Here is an 18,444-nt window from a genome sequence, read left to right as displayed (position 1 = left end):
CTGAAATTAATCCTTTGGGAAAGACCATACACAGATGCAGCGTGATTTAAATACAACAGACATCAGTCTCCATTTGTTAATCCCATTTGTGTCCCAGAAGCTTGGGAAAAGAGCCTCTCTCATTCTAAGTATTTAAAGGGTTCAGACCCATGATTTTACCATCATCCTCCCAGAAGAGTCACGCATGACTTTAACTTGATCATCAAATTTTGATCCAGTCCAGTCCCTCGGGTCCCTGGAGTGACCGACTCAAATTCTGATCTTACCGTTTTCTGCTGTGTGACCCTAAGTGAAATCCTTCGACCCCTGGCATGTTATCTGCAAATGGGTGTCATGACGTCATTAGCTCCTGAACTCTGAAGGACACAGGCAATGACGGGGTACTGAACGCCTACCACACTGCCACCGTCCACTGACAAGTTCAAGCAATGGTCAGTCAGTGGGCTTTTCCCAATGTCTCTGAGCTTCCCCCCCTAAAGAAGCAGCGGAAATCCCCACCCCGCTGCCCGCATCCAGGGAGAGACCCCATGAGTATATGTATTGAGACTTCCAGAAACCTAAAGCGGCGCTGGGCGTGGCTAACACGCCGGCGCGGGAACCCGAGCGATGCGGCCCGGTTTCCTCTGCTTCCGCCGGGATCTCTGGGGGAACGGACCGTTGCGAAAGCAACTTCCGGCCCGACCAGGTCCTGGGAGTCCCTGCGTTCGCGGTGGGAGTCCCGCGGCGGTCGGACCCCGCGTGGCCATGTGGCGGCTGCTGGCTCGTGCTGGGGCGCCGCTCCTGCGAGCGCGGGTGTCAGGTCAGGAGGCCCTCGGTCCCTCAGAAGACCTCCCCACCCCAGTGCGGCGCCTAGCGGGCTCCGCCGACCGCTGCCCCAGAGCCGAGTAGGGGCCGCGCTGTCCCGCCGCGGGGACTCGTGCCGGGGGGCCACGGCCACCCGCGGGGGTCAACGTTCGGAGACCCCTGCTGGCTTCCCGGGGGCGGGGGGTGGGAATTGGTGCTGGGCTTGTGAGCCCATTTAGCGGAACCCACGGCCCACCATCGGGGCCCTGCGTCAGGACTGACTTGGGTCTGGGTCGTAGCAGGCCCGGGTCTTGTCGCTTTCGGATCTTAATTTGATTTGCTTTTGTAGATTCTTGGGTCCCGCCCGCCAGCGCTGGCCTCAAGACGCTGCTCCCGGTGCCGACTTTTGAGGGTGAGCTTGTGTCCCTTTCGTGTTTGTCTTCTCTGATGGGACCCGAAGAGGGTAGGCGAGAATGAAGGCGGGTTCTGCGTTCCCTCCTCCATTCACTCGCTCAGTGAATACCCCTAGAGGGCATGCTGTGTGCCAGGAAGTGTTGTAAACGGTCGGGATAGAACAGGTGCTGTTACGGCGCGACTGTGTAATGGGGTAGCTCCCCTGTGGTACTGTGTGGGGCGGTTCCTCCCAGCGCACCCCTCGTCCCCAGCCAGCGAATATTGCCATCAAATCAGAACTTCTGACGTTCTCCCTAAAGGATGTTACACCATGCAGTCATATAACTATGGGAAAAGTATTAACTTGTTAAATACAAACGTTAAGATAAACCACAACTTTGTAAATATAATTTACCATGTCTTTACTATATTGGAAATCTTAAAAAAAGAAAAACAATTGGAAAAAAAAATATGAAAGTGTCCTTGAGCTCTGAGGATTTTATCTTCTACACATAATTGTGAAACTACTGTATGCTCCAGAAGTTCATGTGGATTTGGAGGGGACAGCATCACTAAATTTCTCTGTAGCTGCTTATAGAAAGTGGAGGAGAGGGCTGCCTGGCTGGCTCAGTTGGTTAAGCAGTTGTCTTCTGCTCAGGTCATGATCTCACCGTCCTGGGATCCAGTCGCACTTCTGGTTCCCTGCTCAGCAGGGAGCCACTTCTGGTTCCCTGCTCAGCAGGGAGCCCACTTCTCCCTCTCCTCCTGCCTGCCACTCCCCCTACTTGTGCGTGCTCTCTCAAATAAATTAAAATATTTTTTAAAAAAGAGAAAAAACTGGAGGAGAGCAGGTGGCAGTTTCTACGTCCATATTAGCCAATTAATAATTTGGTATTTCCTTGAAGGCCCTTGTTTTATATATATATATATATTTTTTTAAAGATTTTTTATTTATTTATTTGAGAGACAGTGAGAGAGAGCATGAGCGAGGAGAAGGTCAGAGAACGAAGCAGACTCCCCATGGAGCTGGGGGCCCGATGCGGGACTCGATCCCGGGACTTCGGGATCATGACCTGAGCCGAAGGCAGTCGTCCAACCAACTGAGCCACCCAGGCGCCCTTGTTTTATATTTGACTCCATGATAAAGCTGTGCCTGTTTTACTGTAGACAGGTTGTTGGTTTTTTAAAAAGATTTTTATTTTTATTTGACAGACAGATCACAAGTAGGCAGAGAGGCAGGCAGAGAGAGAGAGAGGAGGAGGAAGCAGGCTCCCGTGGAGCAGAGAGCCCGATGTGGGGCTCCATCCCAGGACCCTGAGATCATGACCTGGCCGAAGGGAGAGGCTTTAACCCACTGAGCCACCTAGGCACCCCGCCCCCAGAGACATGTTTTAAGTGCCTTTCAAGTTAATAATTTTTTTTTTAAAGATTTTATTTATTTATTTGACAGAGAGAGATCACAAGTAGGCAGAGAGGCAGGCAGAGAGAGAGAGGAGGAAGCAGGTTCCCTGCCGAGCAGAGAGCCCGATGTGGGATTCGATCCCAGGACCCTGAGATCACGACCTGAGCCGAAGGCAGCGGCTTAACCCACTGAGCCACCCAGGCGCCCCCTCAAGTTAATAATTTTTTCCCCCAACTTGTCAGAATGTCTGCTATGAAAAAGATGTACCATGTCCAGCTTGCATTTCAATCCATCCACTCTCAACACAGCAAGCTGCTGCACATTGAAGGAAATGCACAGGTGCAAGCATGAAAAGCCCCTGTAGAAATAGAGCATAGATCAAAGGATTCCTAGGTTCTAGGTTTCCTAACAATCTGGCAGAGCAGAACTTAAATATTTTCAGGTACAGTGTAGTATTCTTTCCACCACCCCCATTAACATCCAGAGATGCTGTGCAGTATTTAAGGAAAAAAAAAAAAATTCCATCTGGCTTTGCTGTTTTCACTGGATGGCCTAGACCAGATTATAAAATGTCTCTAGGTCTCAGGTTCCTCTTTTTTATAAAGTGGAGATTTAAATTAGTACTTGCCTAGGGGCACCCGGGTGTCTCAGTGGGTTAAGCCTCTGCCTTCAGCTCAGGTCATGATCCCAGGGTTCTGTGATCGAGCCCCGCATCCGGCTCTATGCTCAGCGGGGAGCCTGCTTCTCCCTCTCTCTCTGCCTGCCTCTCTGCCTACTTGTGATCTCTGTCAAATAAATTAAAAAAAAAAAAAAAAAGGGGGCGCCTGGGTGGCTCAGTGGGTTAAAGCCTCTGCCTTTGGCTCAGGTCATGGTCCCAGGGTCCTGGGATCGAGCCCCACATCGGGCTCTCCGCTCAGCGGGGTACCAGCTTCCTCCTTTCTCTCTCTGCCTGCCTCTCTGCCTACTTGTGATCTCTGTCTAATAAATTAAAAATCTTAAAAAAAAAAAAAGTACTTGCCTAAAGTTCAGTTTCTTGAGCAGGGTGACTGTTAATGTGGGTGTGTTTATGCATTCACTTTCTGATAATTCACTGACCTGTACATTTTTTATTTGGCTCTGATTATGTGTGCCAAACTTCAAAGTTCAAAATTTTAAGAAGGGAAGGCCTAAAAAATTACCAAGCCTCTAAAGCTGTTTTAAAGATTATATGAGGGGCGCCTGGGTGGCTCAGTTGTTAAGCGTATGCCTTTGGCTCAGGTCATGATCTCAGGGTCCTGGGATCCGGCCCGCATCAGGCTCCCTCTTCAGGAGGGAGCCTGCTTTTCCCTCTCCCACTACCCCTGCTTGTGTTACCTTGCTTGCTAGGTCTCTTGCTGTCAAAAAATAATCTTTAAGGGGCACCTGGGTGGCTCAGTGGGTTAAGCCTCTGCCTTTGGCTCAGGTCATGATCTCAGCGTCCTGGGATCGAGTCCCGCAGCGGGCTCTCTCCTCTCTCTCTGTTTGCCTCTCTGCCTACTTGTGATCTCTCTCTGTCAAATAAATAAATAAAATCTTTAAGAATAATAATAATAATAATCTTTTTTTTAAAAAAAGATTAAATGAGATACTGCACATAAAGCATTCAGCTCAACATCTAGCACTTAGTAAACATAAAAAAAAAAAAAAAAGTTAGCCAGTGTTATCTGTGACAGTCTCAATCTCTGTACCTTCCCAGATAGTCTCTTTTCTAGTGTTATGTAGAGTGCATTTCCTTTGAAAGTTGAAACTTCGTTATCTTCAAAGGTTCAGAACGTCTCCATTAATACTTATCATAATCAAAAGATTCCAGTGTCAATAAAAAAGCAGCCACAGGAGAAACCTAATATACTTCTGAAATTATTTTTTTCAGTGGTAACTCTAAGACTTCCACTTGATTAATATAAATCTTTGTAGGAAGAAATTGGATACTTGAAGATGTGTGGTTTTATTTCTTCTTGGCTGTCTGTGCTCCTTTTAGATGTTTCCATTCCTGAAAAGCCCAAGCTTCGATTTATTGAAAGGGTACCACTCGTGCCAAAAGTGAGAAGAGAACCTAAGAACTTGAGGGACATCCGGGGACCTTCTACTGAAGCTACTGAGTTCACAGAAGGCAGTTTTGCAATCTTGGTGAGTTCAGTGTCAAGCAGCTGCATGATGGAAGCCAGGGATTAGCAAAATCTCGTGCTCTTAGAGTTAATTCTTGTCCTTCGTGGGTTTTATTGGAATGGCCACCATTTGCTCTTTAAACTGACGTGCACTACCCAGTGAACAGTTGAATTTCTTTTTCATGTCAAGTGAAAAGAATACAAAAACAGGAGAAGGAAGGCTACCAAATTGGCCCCTATAATCAGACTATGAAATCCTCACAGGCTTCTGGTGAAAATAAAACTATCCATAACTTAAGATGCAGGACTCGATTCCTTCCTAGAGTGGCTTCCATGGAGACTTGATGTCAGTAGCTGCACAAATGGGTGTGGACTAGGACTGATTTCCTATGAGGAAGCCAGAGCAATAGTTTACAGTCCTTCCTGCCACCTGCTGATCAGCCCTGGACGGCTTCTCACAGGCCCAAGCCCATACCCTGTCCTTCACTCTCTTCCAGCCATTCTGCCTTCTGCTCACACTCACCAAGCCATTCCTCTTCCTTTAACTTGTTTTCCCTTGGCTGGTTCCTGCCATCCTGGTCTCAGCTTTATATCACCTCCTCGGGATGCCTCAGTGACTCATTGGTTAAGTATCTGCATTTGGCTTAGGTCATGATCCCAGGATCCTGGGATCATGTCCTGCATCAGGCTCCCTGCTCAGCAGGAAGCCTGCTGCTCCCCTTGCTTGTGCTCTGTCCCCCACTTCTCTGACAGACAAAATCTTTTAAGTAAATAAATACCAGCTCCTCAAAGAGGCCTTCCCTGGTTATCCATTGAAATGGCTCCACCTTGTTTTTATTTACTTCTGTACCCTAGGCCTTTCTCCATGGTACTTACCAGAACTCTTTATTTTTATGTAAATCATTGAAGCCACAGTTACTGTGAAAGAGCACATGCAAGATAACTAAGTCCCCACGTATTTCTAATTCTTTGATCCACTTTTAGGCACTGGGTGGTGGTTACCTCCACTGGGGCCATTTTGAAATGATGCGCCTGACGATCAACCGCTCTATGGACCCCAAGAACATGTTTGCTTTATGGAGAGTACCAGCCCCTTTCAAGCCCATCACCCGCAAGGGTATGGGACAGCGCATGGGGGGAGGCAAAGGTGCCATTGATCACTACGTGACTCCCGTGAAGGCTGGCCGTCTCATAGTAGAAGTGGGTGGGCGTTGTGAATTCAAAGAGGTACAAGGTTTCCTGGACCAGGTTGCCCACAAGTTGCCCTTCCCAGCAAAGGCCGTGAGCCGTGAGACTCTAGAGAAGATGCGGAAAGATCAAGAGGAACGGGAACAGAACAACCAAAACCCCTGGACCTTTGAGCGCATAGCCACTGCCAACATGCTTGGGATACGGAAAGTCCTGAGCCCGTATGACTTAACCCAGAAGGGGCGGTACTGGGGAAAGTTCTATATGCCTGAACGTGTGTAGTGAGAATGGGAGACACAAATATACAAAGGCTACCAAAAGAAAATCTGCATTTTTATTCCCCTCAGCCTACCTTTAACAGTCTGTGGGTGGCACTGATAATCTAACCCAGGAGCAGTATGAGTAAATGATTTGTGAAAAATTATAGAATATCCATGGATTTTTTTTAAGTGCATTATATTTATATCAAATAAAGTCTGAATATCACCTCAGGATGTCACTTCTCATTGGTCACTCCTAATCCTTAAATGATTACCGAGCCAGCTTTACTGATTGTGAGTGGGTCCAGTTCTCCCCAGCTGTAAGATGCAGATCTTCAGGGCTGAAACAAATGCCTCCATCTCCCATCTCTGTGTAAGTTGGATTTAATATCTGCCTGGGTTTCCTTGCTGTCCAAGTCTGCTTCACATCGCTTCACTTTTACCAAAGAGCTACATTGGTACCTGTTTTCCTCAAACTGAAAGAAATCTGAAGATTTTTGCTTTTACAAAATGGTAATTTTTCACTGTACATGGTTTCAGTTTTAGGAACACTACTTTTGGACACTGGGAGAATTCTGTACCACCCTTTACACAGGAGATAGTTGCTGTCTTTACTAGTTACAGATGTTTTTGGAAAGCAAAAACACACCGGTACATACATTAATTCAACAGATATTTATTTATGCCCAACTACCCATCTCTCAATTTTGGAAGACAAAGGGGAATGTTGGACAATATGATAAGGAACATACCCTTGCCTTTTAACACAAGTAAGTGATAAAAGTTGAAGTTGGCCTTTCCTAGGTCTGAAACTCCGAGGAGGGCATGTATTTGGCTCTACCTTTGTGGCCCCACAGGTTCTAGGACAGTGCGGTGCTGCACAGCACTCAACTAGTTACTGTTGGATGAATAAAGGCCCCATGTGTCTCAAATCCCCATGGCTCCACCTTCCTGTCTGGTCTGTAACAAGATTCATCTCTTCCAGAACTACCCAGCAGTTTTCTATCCTCTATTCAAACTGAAAGAAATACAAATGGATAGAAATAGTACACCATTTGCTTTTGAAAATGGGTAGAAAGAGCACACTGACTTGAAACGTCAGCTTTTTTTTAAATCCCGCTTTCTTATAAAAGATGTGTGGCAAAGAAAGTAATCTTTCAAAAGTGCAATTATATCTAAACAGTTACATGGTCCTCAAGAGTTGCACATGGTGGTGGTTAATGTATTTGTAGTGAAGCTCTTGTAATATAATTACTAAATTGCATTAGAACACATCTGAACTTTGAATTGGAGCCATTGTTCAGGATAGTTTTAGGCACACTGCTGGCCAAGAAAATTCAGTTTCAGCTAGCAACATGAACCATGTAAGAAACGATGCAAGTGGTAGCTGCCTGTTACTTTTCTGACTTGATCTCTCCTCTCTGTTACAGTTCATAGAGCATGGTCCTGATGCTTGTCGGGAGTTTAGTCATGGTATAAACCAGTTTCTTTTGTTTGGGAGCCACAATCCGGGGACCAGCAGTCTTTGAGAGTGAGAGACTGTCAACTCCCATCACCATTCATAAAAAAAGACCATGTCACAGTAGTGGGAAGCCTGTCATATATTTGCATAAGTGAATCAGCCCCTTCACAGGTATTTGCACACAGCCTCTCATACTAACAAACCTGCTTACCACTGATGCCTTAAAAGGTTTCAAAGTAAAACCCACGGACTCAACCATGAGCAGAAATCAGAGCTTAATTACAGCTAATTAAGTCAACCCATCCTTGAACATCTGTAAGTGGCAAGCACTGTACTAAGGACTGGGGACGCGGCTGTGAGCAAGACATGCGTGGCACCTGTGGTTAGACCATCTTCACTTTAGACTATCAGACCCTGAAGAAGGAAGTAGATGGAGCGTTGGTCAAAGGTGAGACCTAGAAGAACCTGAAGACCAGACATAACGCGCCTGGTACTGGTCAGAGAAAATTAAATGCTGATGAACTGGGTGTGCTCTAATACCTGCCTGGCTCTGTTTTATTTCCCCAACAAGCACGTGTTCTCTACCCATCAGCCTCTCCTTGACACCACCTTCCTAACCAGCTCGCGTTCCTTCAGCCCTGCCCCCCCCCGCTCAATCCCGCACTGTCCTAAGTCTACCTTTGCATAACTTTTAAGAGGTGGTTGATGGAGACCCTATGTCATAGGTTTCACAGTGGAAAGGAGTAGCTGTTGAGGAATCTGCAGTGGAGAAGTGATGGCACCACAGAAAAGTGGAAGGAGGATTAAAAGTGCCGCCCGAGGCTCCATCGGTGAGGACTACAAGGGGTAACGGAAGGGGAAAAAAATCACAGGTTATACAACAGGAGGTTTGAAGCCAGGATCACCAAGTGCTTCCTCTGCAGGGGCAAAGAGTCTACTTGGCAAGTCTGCACTAACGGTCCTAACCCTCAAAGAGAGGACATTAATTTACTCTGGGGTTACTGGCTGGTTCTCTCCTACTAGAGAGGGGTGCTTCCAGTGCAAGAACTAATTCTTTCTCCTTTAGCCATTCCCAGACACCACCATCCAAATTTTGCTGCAGGAAGTCAACATCCTTCTACAAATCATACTAAACAGAGCAGACTGCCCCCTGCCTCCCGATCTATAGCCAACTCGTTATTCACCCGTACTTCTCTATGAAACCTTTTTTCATAGTTCTCTCCAGCCTTTTTCTAGTCTAATACCTGTTCCCTCCCAAATCTGGGGAACCAGCGATAAGTGCTTTTAAGCATGTAAGAGTTTCAAGTAAGTGAAAGAAAAAAATCATCTCCCCACAAATGGCTCACCTTTTTCAGGCAAATATGCCCCCAATGGTAGAAGCTAAGATGATCGCAAGGATAATACAGCAGATCATGATCATGATCTTCTTCTGCTCATCCAGACAAGGAAAGAAAAAGCATGTGAGAAGCAGCATCACTGCGCAGAGTTGCAGGGGAAGGAAGGCGAAAGTGGATCTAGACACGGAGGAAGATGTGAAGGGAAAGGGTGATGGATCTGGCTTTAAGAACCCAGGATGTTACTAGAAGCGTTGCTTTCAGGCAAGAGATTCAAAATGAGATCAACAGCAGTCTCTGAGGATGTTCAGTATGTTGTTCTGCTCTCTGGTTCCCACCACACCAGAGCTACCCCATCTCCTCCTAGAGACAGATACTCCTGATGAGTGAACTGAATTCTTAGGGAGACCACCTTAAACCTGAAACTCAAATATAGTTAAACCATATTCTTTGAGAGTTAAAACATTTTCAAAAATTAGAACTTTTGATCCTTGCAGTCTGGCACATGGATAAAATCACTGTAACCCTTGTTTCCAAAACCTAAACAAAACCACCACATGGTGGCACCCAACCACTGTTTTGTAGGGAAATAGAGGAAGAACTGTTTCAGGATCAATATAAAGTCATTTATTTTTAAATTATCAATAAAATAATCAAGTTTACATTTAAAAAACACAAATGACAAAAAAAAACCTTCACTTATTGTATTCCAAACTAAGCCCCAGGGCTCAACAAAGGCCTATGGTTAAGAGCTTGTCTTCCCTCGTTGCTGGAGCCAGTCCACTGTCTGACTTCATAGCCATGGGAAGAGGGCATCCCTTTGGCTCTGTCGGAGTGCTGAGCAATGACGGAGTACGTAGCCTTTGCAAAGGAAGCTCAGGGCAGTGCCTGGATTAGGTGCTCACTCTATCCTAGAGTGTCGAAGTTCAACTATACATCAGGGAGACTGGCAGGGAATCTAAGGGGCTCACCACTGGGTCACCATAGTCACTACACTTGAAATCATTTCCTGGCTGTTGCTTCCTCCATGATAAGAATTGGGGAGGAGACAAAGAACCTGTCAAGCTCATTTACCTGGCAGCAATACCAGCTACTCAGTAGTCCCCGGTCTCCCCCAGCTGTCTCAGCCCTGGAGACAGGATCATCCTAAAGGCCCCGGGAATGATCTAAGATTGCTGTGGGATACTCTCAGGACAAGCCTCACCTATGCAGCAGCAAGGAGAGGTGCCAAAACTTGTCATAGCTGTCTGCCAAGCAGAAAAACAGTGGGATCAGTGTAGTCCTAACCCCGAAGATCTATGATCGTCCCAGCACTCATCCAGAAAACAAGGTCTCTCAATGACACAGGGAGATCCTATTTCTGCTGTGATTCATTTGCAAATAAGCAAATGTCTTACCTAATTTTTAGCTCAGCCCAAGGTTTTTGTTTTTGTTTTTGTTTTTTGATGTTATAATATTCTCCATTTCTAGTTTCCTACTTCCTGAGAGAGACAGGCAAATATATATGTACGTCTCACACACGATTATAGAAGTACATCTGGAACATATGAAATGAGTGACTGAACACTCGCACCAATCTAAGCATTTCCAGAGCCTGAGACTCAAGCACCTTGTCCCTGGCCCAATTTTAAGTGCCTGGTTATTTTTGGCCTCAAGGCAGTGGCTTCACAAAGCATCGCTCCAAAGGAGAACAGCCGGTTTCCAAGACTCAGAGAGGCAAACAAGTATCTCATACCTTCAGCCTTTACAAATGGTAACCTCAGACAACCGTATCATCCTGGTGCCTCCTTGAGTAAACATGAGAGAACACAACATAAAGACTGAAGTTGGCCATGAAGCTGAACATACCAAGAGCTTAATTTAAGATTGAACTTCAAACAAGTCAGCTGCTAAGACCAAAGTGACATCTGCCAGTTCCACATATTTTCAAGACATAGGGACAACAAACTATGAGGACCAAGACCCTGCCAAGTACAAGGCTCGAGCTGAGCCTTATTGTCACCACGCTTGGAAGAATCCCTTTGTGTTGTTAAAGATACCCCTTAAAAAATACGTTGCAATTTCTGGGAGAAGAATACTCCATGAGGTAGAAAATACAGCACCCTGGGAAGGTTTGAAATCAGCTTTCCAAGGTGCAAGGCTTACTTTGACACATTCAGAGGGAACAAAGAAAAGCTGGGTTGGTTCATACTGTCCAGGAGAGAAGGTACTTCAGAGTTGGTGGGGCAGGAGAAGGTTCTGAGAACTCAGGGTTACATCAGGCAGATTAGCTTCCTCCGGGGCTAAGTTGTTTGCTGGGTCAGGTCCAAGGACGGTTACAAGGAAACAAAGGAACAGGTCCCACTCTCTCTCAGGAAAGCCATTCAAACTCCATTCCCATCTGAAGACAAGGGTGGCCATACCAGGTTGGAGTGAAATCGGGTTCTAAGAGAGGCACGGGAAGGAGTTGCTGATCAGTGCACAGAACGATGGTGGAGAGCAACATTAACACTTAGTCACAAACCTAGAAGGTGGAGACAGAAGATCAGACGTCACTGCAAAAAAGGAAAGTGATGGAGAAGTCAACACTAAACCTGAGAAATCCTACAGACAAACCCAAGACAGGCCTGGATCCAGAACTAAATACCCTGCTGTGACAGAAACAAAAAGCTGTATTATGAGAGGGGGAAAAAAAGTCCCTGGACTTCTTGTAATCCTTCAGACAGGCTGTCACATCAGCGGGAGGCAGTCACTGCACAAAAGCACCTGTTCTCTCTACAGGGTCCTCATCAGCGCTTTTCAAGTACAAGCTGCAGAACTGGAATCTTCTGCTCCATTACTCCTCTGCTCCACACTTCTCTTACAATGTGAAAAGAATAAAGAGAAGTTCAGAGGTCATCATGGCTGCTCCTCTTAAATGGCTGGGTAAGCCTGGACAAGTTTCTTGACTTCACTGAGCTTCAGAGTTTCCCATCTGAAAACAGGGACCATGTTACTATCTTAGAATAGTACCTGGCACACAACTAGGGAGTCAAAGGTAGGCTGTCTTCCCTCCCTCCTGTTCAGAGACCTCGTCCTCAGGCCACATGGGAGGGACAGGTGGGTCCAGACCTAAAAGGAGCAACCAGTCGTGACTTCATGGACATAGAACACACTACAGTAAATTCAACACTGCTCAGCAAGAGGCAGCCTCTTGGACATCAGGTAAGTCAACTAAAAACAATACATTCATTAGTCTCCTCATTTAAAAAAGGGATTCATTTACATTCTCAAGAAGAAGTTGTTGTTCAGTGCTATAATTATCTGATTTTGAGACCCTCTGGCTCACAGGAGCAGGAAGAAGGAAGAGGCACACAGAAGCAAAAATGAAAAAAAGGATCAGGTCTGGGCACCAACGTGGAAGTAATGTGACAAGTATTGAAGACATTTGTATCTATTACCTCAGCAATCCTAATTCTCTAATTTCAAAATAAAGAGAAAATAAAAATGAGAAAAATAGAGATTAGTCACACCATTCGTTACAGTAACACTGTAATCGCAAAACCCCAACTTTGGGGAAGTATTAAATAATTCAGAGTATACTCACAATCTTGCGTTGAAAATTAGATTCACCAAGAGATTTTAGGGATGTGGAATGACGCACAGGATTTTTGGACCGGGTCTAAAACCACTGATGATATACTCTGAAGTCTGTGGACCATGTGTGAGTGTGTGAGCATGCCACAAGGTCATCAACAATAATATTAAAAATTAATTCTGTTTACGGTTTCTGTTTTAGAAGTTTTTGTTAACATTACATCCTATACTTTATCCAGAAAAGTAATATTTAGGAAGTTACAAGTGTGTTAACAGGGCCAATTAGGCCATTCCCATCACACTGCTATGCCCATGAAGCCCTGATTCAGTGGTCAGCTCTATTCTTTTCACCAGATTTTAAAGAAACTGATAACCTAAATTTTAAACTCGCTCTCCTCCAAGGTTCTCTAGACTTTGTAGACAATGATAAATGGCTACCTGGTTTCACAAAGTGAAGCTAAGACGTAAGAAAGAACTCTCCTAAACCCCCCATCAGCTGTGTGTTCAAACTTATCCTTTGACTTAACATCTCTTTATAAGCCTGAGTGTCTTTGTCTGTAAAATACGGTAAACAACAGTACCTACCTCCAGAAGGTGTTGGGATTCAAGGACGTGTGTATGAGGTGTTCAGTACACGGTCTGGCATGACTCAACACTCAAAAATGTTAACTGCTTTATCATTCAAGATCCAACCCATCAGCCACAAACAAAACCGCACCACCCCACACGCCAACCCAGAGCTTTCTTAACACTAAAAAGGATATGGAAAGCAAAGCCAACATCCATCAAAGTCAGCAAGAATTCAGAAGATGAACCCCAGACCCAGGACACAGATTGTTCCCAATCAGGAGCATGCTTCCCGAGCGAAAGGAGCAAAAACGTGGTGCTCAGGTGTGTCAGGAAAGGTGGTGACACTCGGTGTAAGAAAAAGGGCTGGGACAGAGTCCCCAGGAGAGGAACCAATGGGAGCCTGGCTCAGAAGAGAAGTTTCTCCAGGGCTAGAAGCCCAGAAGAGTATTTTAAGGAGATGAAAGAAGGCACAGACGATGGAAAGTCCGAGAGAGCTCTGTGTATGCAAAGACAATCACAAAAGAAGAGCACTGCCATGCGAAACCCCAGGCCAATTTCTCAAGAGAAAGACAATCCAGAATCCCCGAGAACCTTCCATTTACTTACATTTCAGTGCAGCAGCCACTCGGGCCACCATTACTTCAGCCCAACGGAAAGTCCAATAATCAATGCTAAAATGCCCAGCAACACCACTACTACCACAATGATAATTATCAATTTCTGGAGAGGATAAGAGAAACAAAACAAACCATCATTAGAAACAACCAAATAACAATTCATCCAAAACCCAACCCCTCTCACGTCCACACTGAAAGACTCTTATTAACCCAAAAAAGACTATAGCTCTCCATTAAGACATTCTACTAGGATATTTTACATATCTTAAGTGACTTCCTGGCTAGCAAGGCCAGCAAATGGAAATAACGGAGCTTCTGTCGGCTCTTAGCTCACACTTCAGTCTTATGTGCATGCACAGATTTAAAAAACCACCATCACAGGATCTCCTAGCAACAACGGGCCATAGGATCAAGGGACCAATTTTTCCTGTTCAAAAAGAAGTGTATATTTTCAAACAGTTCTAATTTCAAACTTCTGTCTCTCCCCTAAAGCACAGGGACTGGGGATCAGAAAGCGGGACTGTGGTCCGGTTGTGACCCAGCCTGGATTCATCAGGTAAAATAACTTCCCAACTCCTTGAATCCCTGCACAAGCAATGGGTGAAGTAGGAAGAAAAAGAACTGAAGAACGAAAGTATCAGAGCCCAGGAGAAGTAGTCAGAAAAGAACAGTCTAAAAAGTGCAAGCCACCAGAGCTGGCTACCCCAGTGGGCAGAGAAGCTTAGAAGTCCTCAAGCAACAGGGGCAGCAGAAGAGGGTAAATAGCGCTGGTACAGTGGAAAGTGCGTGACTGGAATCTGAACTGGAATCCCACTCCTATACTACTCGGTACCATGAAGCCAATTACGGAACGTCTGATCCTCAACTGTTTCACCTGTAAGTAGGAATAACAGGTGTTCCATAACATAGGAGGTAATGTTGCTCGGAGACCAGCACAGCACGGGGTTCACAGCAGAGAAAAGAGGGCTGGGCCTGGTTAATGGAGTGGAGGAGAGTGAACAGGTTTCTGAAGAACAGAGGAGTCAAGTGTGACATCTGAAAGGATTGGGAGCTCTGTCCAGGAGACTAGCAGTGACACTGGGCAACGCATCCACCCTGTAGAACTGCCTTCAAGTGTGGGTTCCTGGGTAGAGAACATGTGAGCCAGATCCATGCAAGGCACGCCAGGGAAGGAAGGAGCTACTCTCTGCGAAAGGCTGACACGGGTTTTGGGATGAAGCCAGGACAGAGAGAAAAAGCGTGGGCTCAAGGACACAGGTGGGGAGGACCAGAGAGAGGAGGAGCAAGCCGGACCCGTGGAGACTGAGGCGCTCACCCTCCGAGCTTCACTCTGATACTTGACAGCCTTTTTGGTATCCGCCACGGCTCGCTCCACAAAGCCCACTGACTGGTCCATGTTGTTCTCGATACGGTCAATCATGGCTCCCTTTGCCCGGATGCAAGAGGTAGTGGCAGCAGAAAAGGAGACAGGCAGAGGGAAGAGAGAAAGAGCGAGAGAGAGCAAGCAGAATGGACTCTCTTCTCTGAAGGCCGCTGGAGAGTCTCACCTTCCGGGCCTGACCCTGGTACTTCACGGCTCTTTTAGTTTCTTCCCGTGCCTTCTCCACATGGTCCACTGTGTGCATGACATTCAGCTCTATGTTATCTAGCATCTCACCCTGCAAAGGACAGACACAAGTCACACCCCATAAACCTGCCCCAGGACAGTCAGAGCTCCCTGGGGACAGGGCCTTCTGTTATAATCCCGAATGCAAAGAGTTGCATGGGGAAGTCCTTTGTGGGGCACACGTTCCATCTTCCATGGGATTACCTATGGCTCCCCAGTCCTTGGTTGTGGTCACTCACACAAGCAAACCTCAGTACCACTTCTCTGGGGACAGGCACTGCGGGGGGCACTTGGAGCACACTGTCAAGATGCCTGGTAAATACGTGTCCTAAGACTGACCCCACCACCACTGCTCTGTTTTTAATTAAGCATATGAGGAGAGGAACCAAAATAAAAGTATCTTAGGGCATAACTGGGATGCTGGCCTCTTCCTGGTCATGCAGACCTGAACCAAGTTCATTTGGCATGAGGCAAGTGTGCGGACTTGTGCTTCGGAACAGTGCTAGCAAACGGGAGCTGTCAACATCCATGGTTGGGAACATCCGCTTTCTCCAAGAGATACTCCCAAGCCCCTAAGTGACAGGCATGGGGTTTACCTAAGCTATCTGGTTACATCTTATATCTACGAGGTTATTAAGAGACAACAGTCTCTTGGTGAGGTTCCCAACCATCTCCCAGCAATTACTTCCTGACACAGAAGTCTGGTCACTCCAATTAATTCTGAGCATCGTAGGATGGGAACACCCCTCCGCTACCAAGACCTGCCTTGACCCAACCCATTGCTTGACGGCACTCTGTAAGCAGAGAAAGGCACTTACCAACACTCGACTCTCAAACCAAGTCCTCAGCAAGGCCGCGAGGAGAGAAAAAAGAAGAGCAGGGAAGAAGGCACTTCAGGAATGGTCCGAAAGGCCAGAAGGGGACGGAGGAAAGGCAGCCGGGCCCTGAGCAGGGGACGGCCGTCGGAAAGCAGCCAAGTAGTGCTCGGGCTTCAGTTAGGTTTTGCAGCCCCTCCACAAGGAGCAGTTTTCAGTCCTTCCCAGGCGGCAGAGCAGCCAGGGGGTTCACGGTAACGGTGGCACGCATGGACACCGAGGCATCTCTGCGTCTTAAGGACCAGTGGCCGCCTGACCATGTGGAGCCAGCATCGCGTACAGGTGACAGGGACGCACGGCCTTGAGCGAGCAGCCCAGGGACAAAATAAGCTGTCAAACCATGGGATGGGTGTTCCGAGTGTTCCCATAAATATTATTCTACTGTTCCTTCCTTCCTTTTGTTATCTGCTCTTGTTCCTTAGCAAAAAGTGCCAAAATTTTGGGGAAAACACACAGAAGAAAAAACAAAAATGGGGAAAAATTAAAGTCTCTGGGAAAGCTAACTTTTCACCATGAACTGGGGAAATGATCCTGTCTTTGGTGTCACCCATGAAATAGTTCCCATCAGGAGGCTGCTTTAAGGCAACCCCATTAAGAACCCACATCCCCAGGTAAAAGGGCACAAGAGGTGCTGAGACAGAAGGAGGCAATACTTGACCAAGCCCATCAAACCCCACAGTAGGCAGAAGTGAGGCCGAAGGAGCGGGCAAGAGGACAAGGCTGAGACGGACGCGGGAGGGCGTTCCTTTCCAGGACACTGGGATCCTGTTACCCCATGTGAAGATTCCCGATGATTCCCCCACCGTACCTCACCTGACTCTCCAGTCCACCCTTCTCAGGAGTGCGCCCTTCTCAGTAGGACCTGAGCTTTCTTCCCTCTGCCCAGGGTGGTGCCCGAGGCCGGTTACCTGATTCTCCACCAGCATGGCGATGTCCATAAACATGTCATGAAGCTCCTTGATGCTGCTCTCCAGCCTCACGATGTCCTTGTGCCGCCCTTCGATCTCACTGAGGGCTTGCTTGGAAATCTGAGAGTCGATGATCTACAACAGGCCACCAAAGACCATCAGCCGGCACCCCTGCCATAGCCCCCACTCACACTCCAGCCAAGCCCGCTGCCTCCCTGCCTCCCTGCACCTGCAGCCCTGCCCTCACCAACCACACACAACTCCACGGCAGCCTCCCGTCTCCACGACAGGGACTTGCATCCCAGCTCCTGGACACTCACCCCAGAAGTGAAGATGGCAGGGTTCCCACTCTCCAGCATCTCCTCCAGCTCCTCATCTGTGGTCTTTTTGCCAGCTTTATAACGAAAGAAGTAGAGCATCAAATACAAGATCAAAGCACACCAATTCAAAGTTCCCTGAAAAGGGAGCCTGGGTGGCTCAGTCAGTTAAGCACTGGCTATCAACTCGGGTCATGATCCCAGGGTCCTGGGCTCGAGCCCCACATCCTGAGCTCCCTGCTCAGCGAAGAGTCTGCTTCTCCCTCTCCCAGCTCGTGCTCGCTCATGCTCTCTGTTACTATCTCTGCCTCTCTCAAACAAATAAAATCTTAAAAAAAAAAAAAAAAAAAAAAGGTCTCTGGAACTTTTACCATATGGAACACGGTAACTTCACTCTAAAGACAGTGGACTTTATAACACACCCCTGAGAGCCCCCCGATGCGTCTTGCTTCCTTCTGATTTCTCCGCTAATCCAGTGCACCCTTAGCATGACACGCGGTTACTTCCTGAAGCACGAGTCTGACCACATCCCTTCCTGCCCAGAGAGCTGACCGGCCCATGCACTGTGCCTCGGAGGACAGGGAGCCAGTTCCCAGGCGAGCCCGCCCTCCTCCACCGAACCCCTCACTGCTCTTCCCAAGGGCTCCCTCTTCCCAGGCTGCACCGGGGCAGCACTCCCAGACACACTCGCGTGCCTCTGACCACGTGCTGCTTCACACACTTCCTCCACTTAGAGCCCTTGGCACCCTGCAGCGCCCCGAGTCCCTGAATGTCATGTCATGTCTGTCACATCTGTCACGTTCCTCACAGCACCCGGCGCCATACTATCATCTCATAAATGTTCTCTGCTGTCAAAGACACAACAAAAAGATGTCACAGGTCCCCAGGACAGCAACTGTCAGCAGGCGCCTCCCCTCCGTGTGAGGAAACGCTGGCGCCCGCAGGAACCAAACAACCCGGGCCCACAAGCATCGCGCCACCCTCAGCCACGACGGGCATCGGACACGCCGGTGACCGAAGGCCTCTCCTGGGCTCGGGTGCGAATGCAGGC

At 47.4% G+C, this 18,444-nt stretch overlaps 2 protein-coding genes across 4 annotated transcripts in view; one reads left to right on the top strand and one right to left on the bottom strand.

Annotated features, from left to right (window-relative positions):
- Positions 1-669: 669 nt before the first annotated feature.
- On the top strand, positions 670-6,380 carry MRPL16 (mitochondrial ribosomal protein L16). The gene is made up of 4 exons (XM_044259388.1): positions 670-799; positions 1,133-1,195; positions 4,575-4,723; positions 5,686-6,380. The coding sequence occupies exons 1-4, from the start codon at positions 745-747 to the stop codon at positions 6,169-6,171; spliced, it is 753 nt and encodes a 250-aa protein (XP_044115323.1). The 5' UTR covers positions 670-744; the 3' UTR covers positions 6,172-6,380.
- A 48-nt stretch (positions 6,381-6,428) lies between these two features.
- STX3 (syntaxin 3) overlaps positions 6,429-18,444 on the bottom strand; it is a 42,330-nt gene continuing 30,314 nt past the window's right edge. Inside the window, exons 7-11 of one of the 3 annotated variants that reach the window (XM_044259386.1) lie at positions 17,397-17,470; positions 17,077-17,211; positions 15,235-15,345; positions 13,677-13,790; positions 6,429-11,479 (exon numbers count right to left, since the gene is read on the bottom strand). In XM_044259386.1, coding sequence (XP_044115321.1) covers positions 13,707-13,790; positions 15,235-15,345; positions 17,077-17,211; positions 17,397-17,470 — 404 coding nt within the window. In that variant the 3' untranslated portion in view covers positions 6,429-11,479; positions 13,677-13,706. The remainder of the gene's footprint in view (positions 11,480-13,676; positions 13,791-15,234; positions 15,346-17,076; positions 17,212-17,396; positions 17,471-18,444) is intronic. The other 2 variants (XM_044259385.1, XM_044259387.1) reach the window with 2 other exon arrangements.

The sequence above is a fragment of the Neovison vison genome, chromosome 7, assembly GCF_020171115.1.
Source record: "Neovison vison isolate M4711 chromosome 7, ASM_NN_V1, whole genome shotgun sequence".
In the NCBI taxonomy this organism is placed as follows: domain Eukaryota; kingdom Metazoa; phylum Chordata; class Mammalia; order Carnivora; family Mustelidae; genus Neogale; species Neogale vison.
The sequence above is the reverse complement of the archived record's forward strand: the minus strand, read 5'-3'. Positions and strand labels throughout refer to the sequence as shown.

Coding starts and splice junctions, on each gene's coding strand:
- MRPL16 (XM_044259388.1), top strand. CDS start 745: ATGTGGCGGCTGCTGGCTCGTGCTGGGGCGCCGCTCCTGCGAGCGCGG. Junction 800..1,132: donor CCTGCGAGCGCGGGTGTCAG/GTCAGGAGGCCC, acceptor TTGCTTTTGTAG/ATTCTTGGGTCCCGCCCGCC. Junction 1,196..4,574: donor CCCGGTGCCGACTTTTGAGG/GTGAGCTTGTGT, acceptor TGCTCCTTTTAG/ATGTTTCCATTCCTGAAAAG.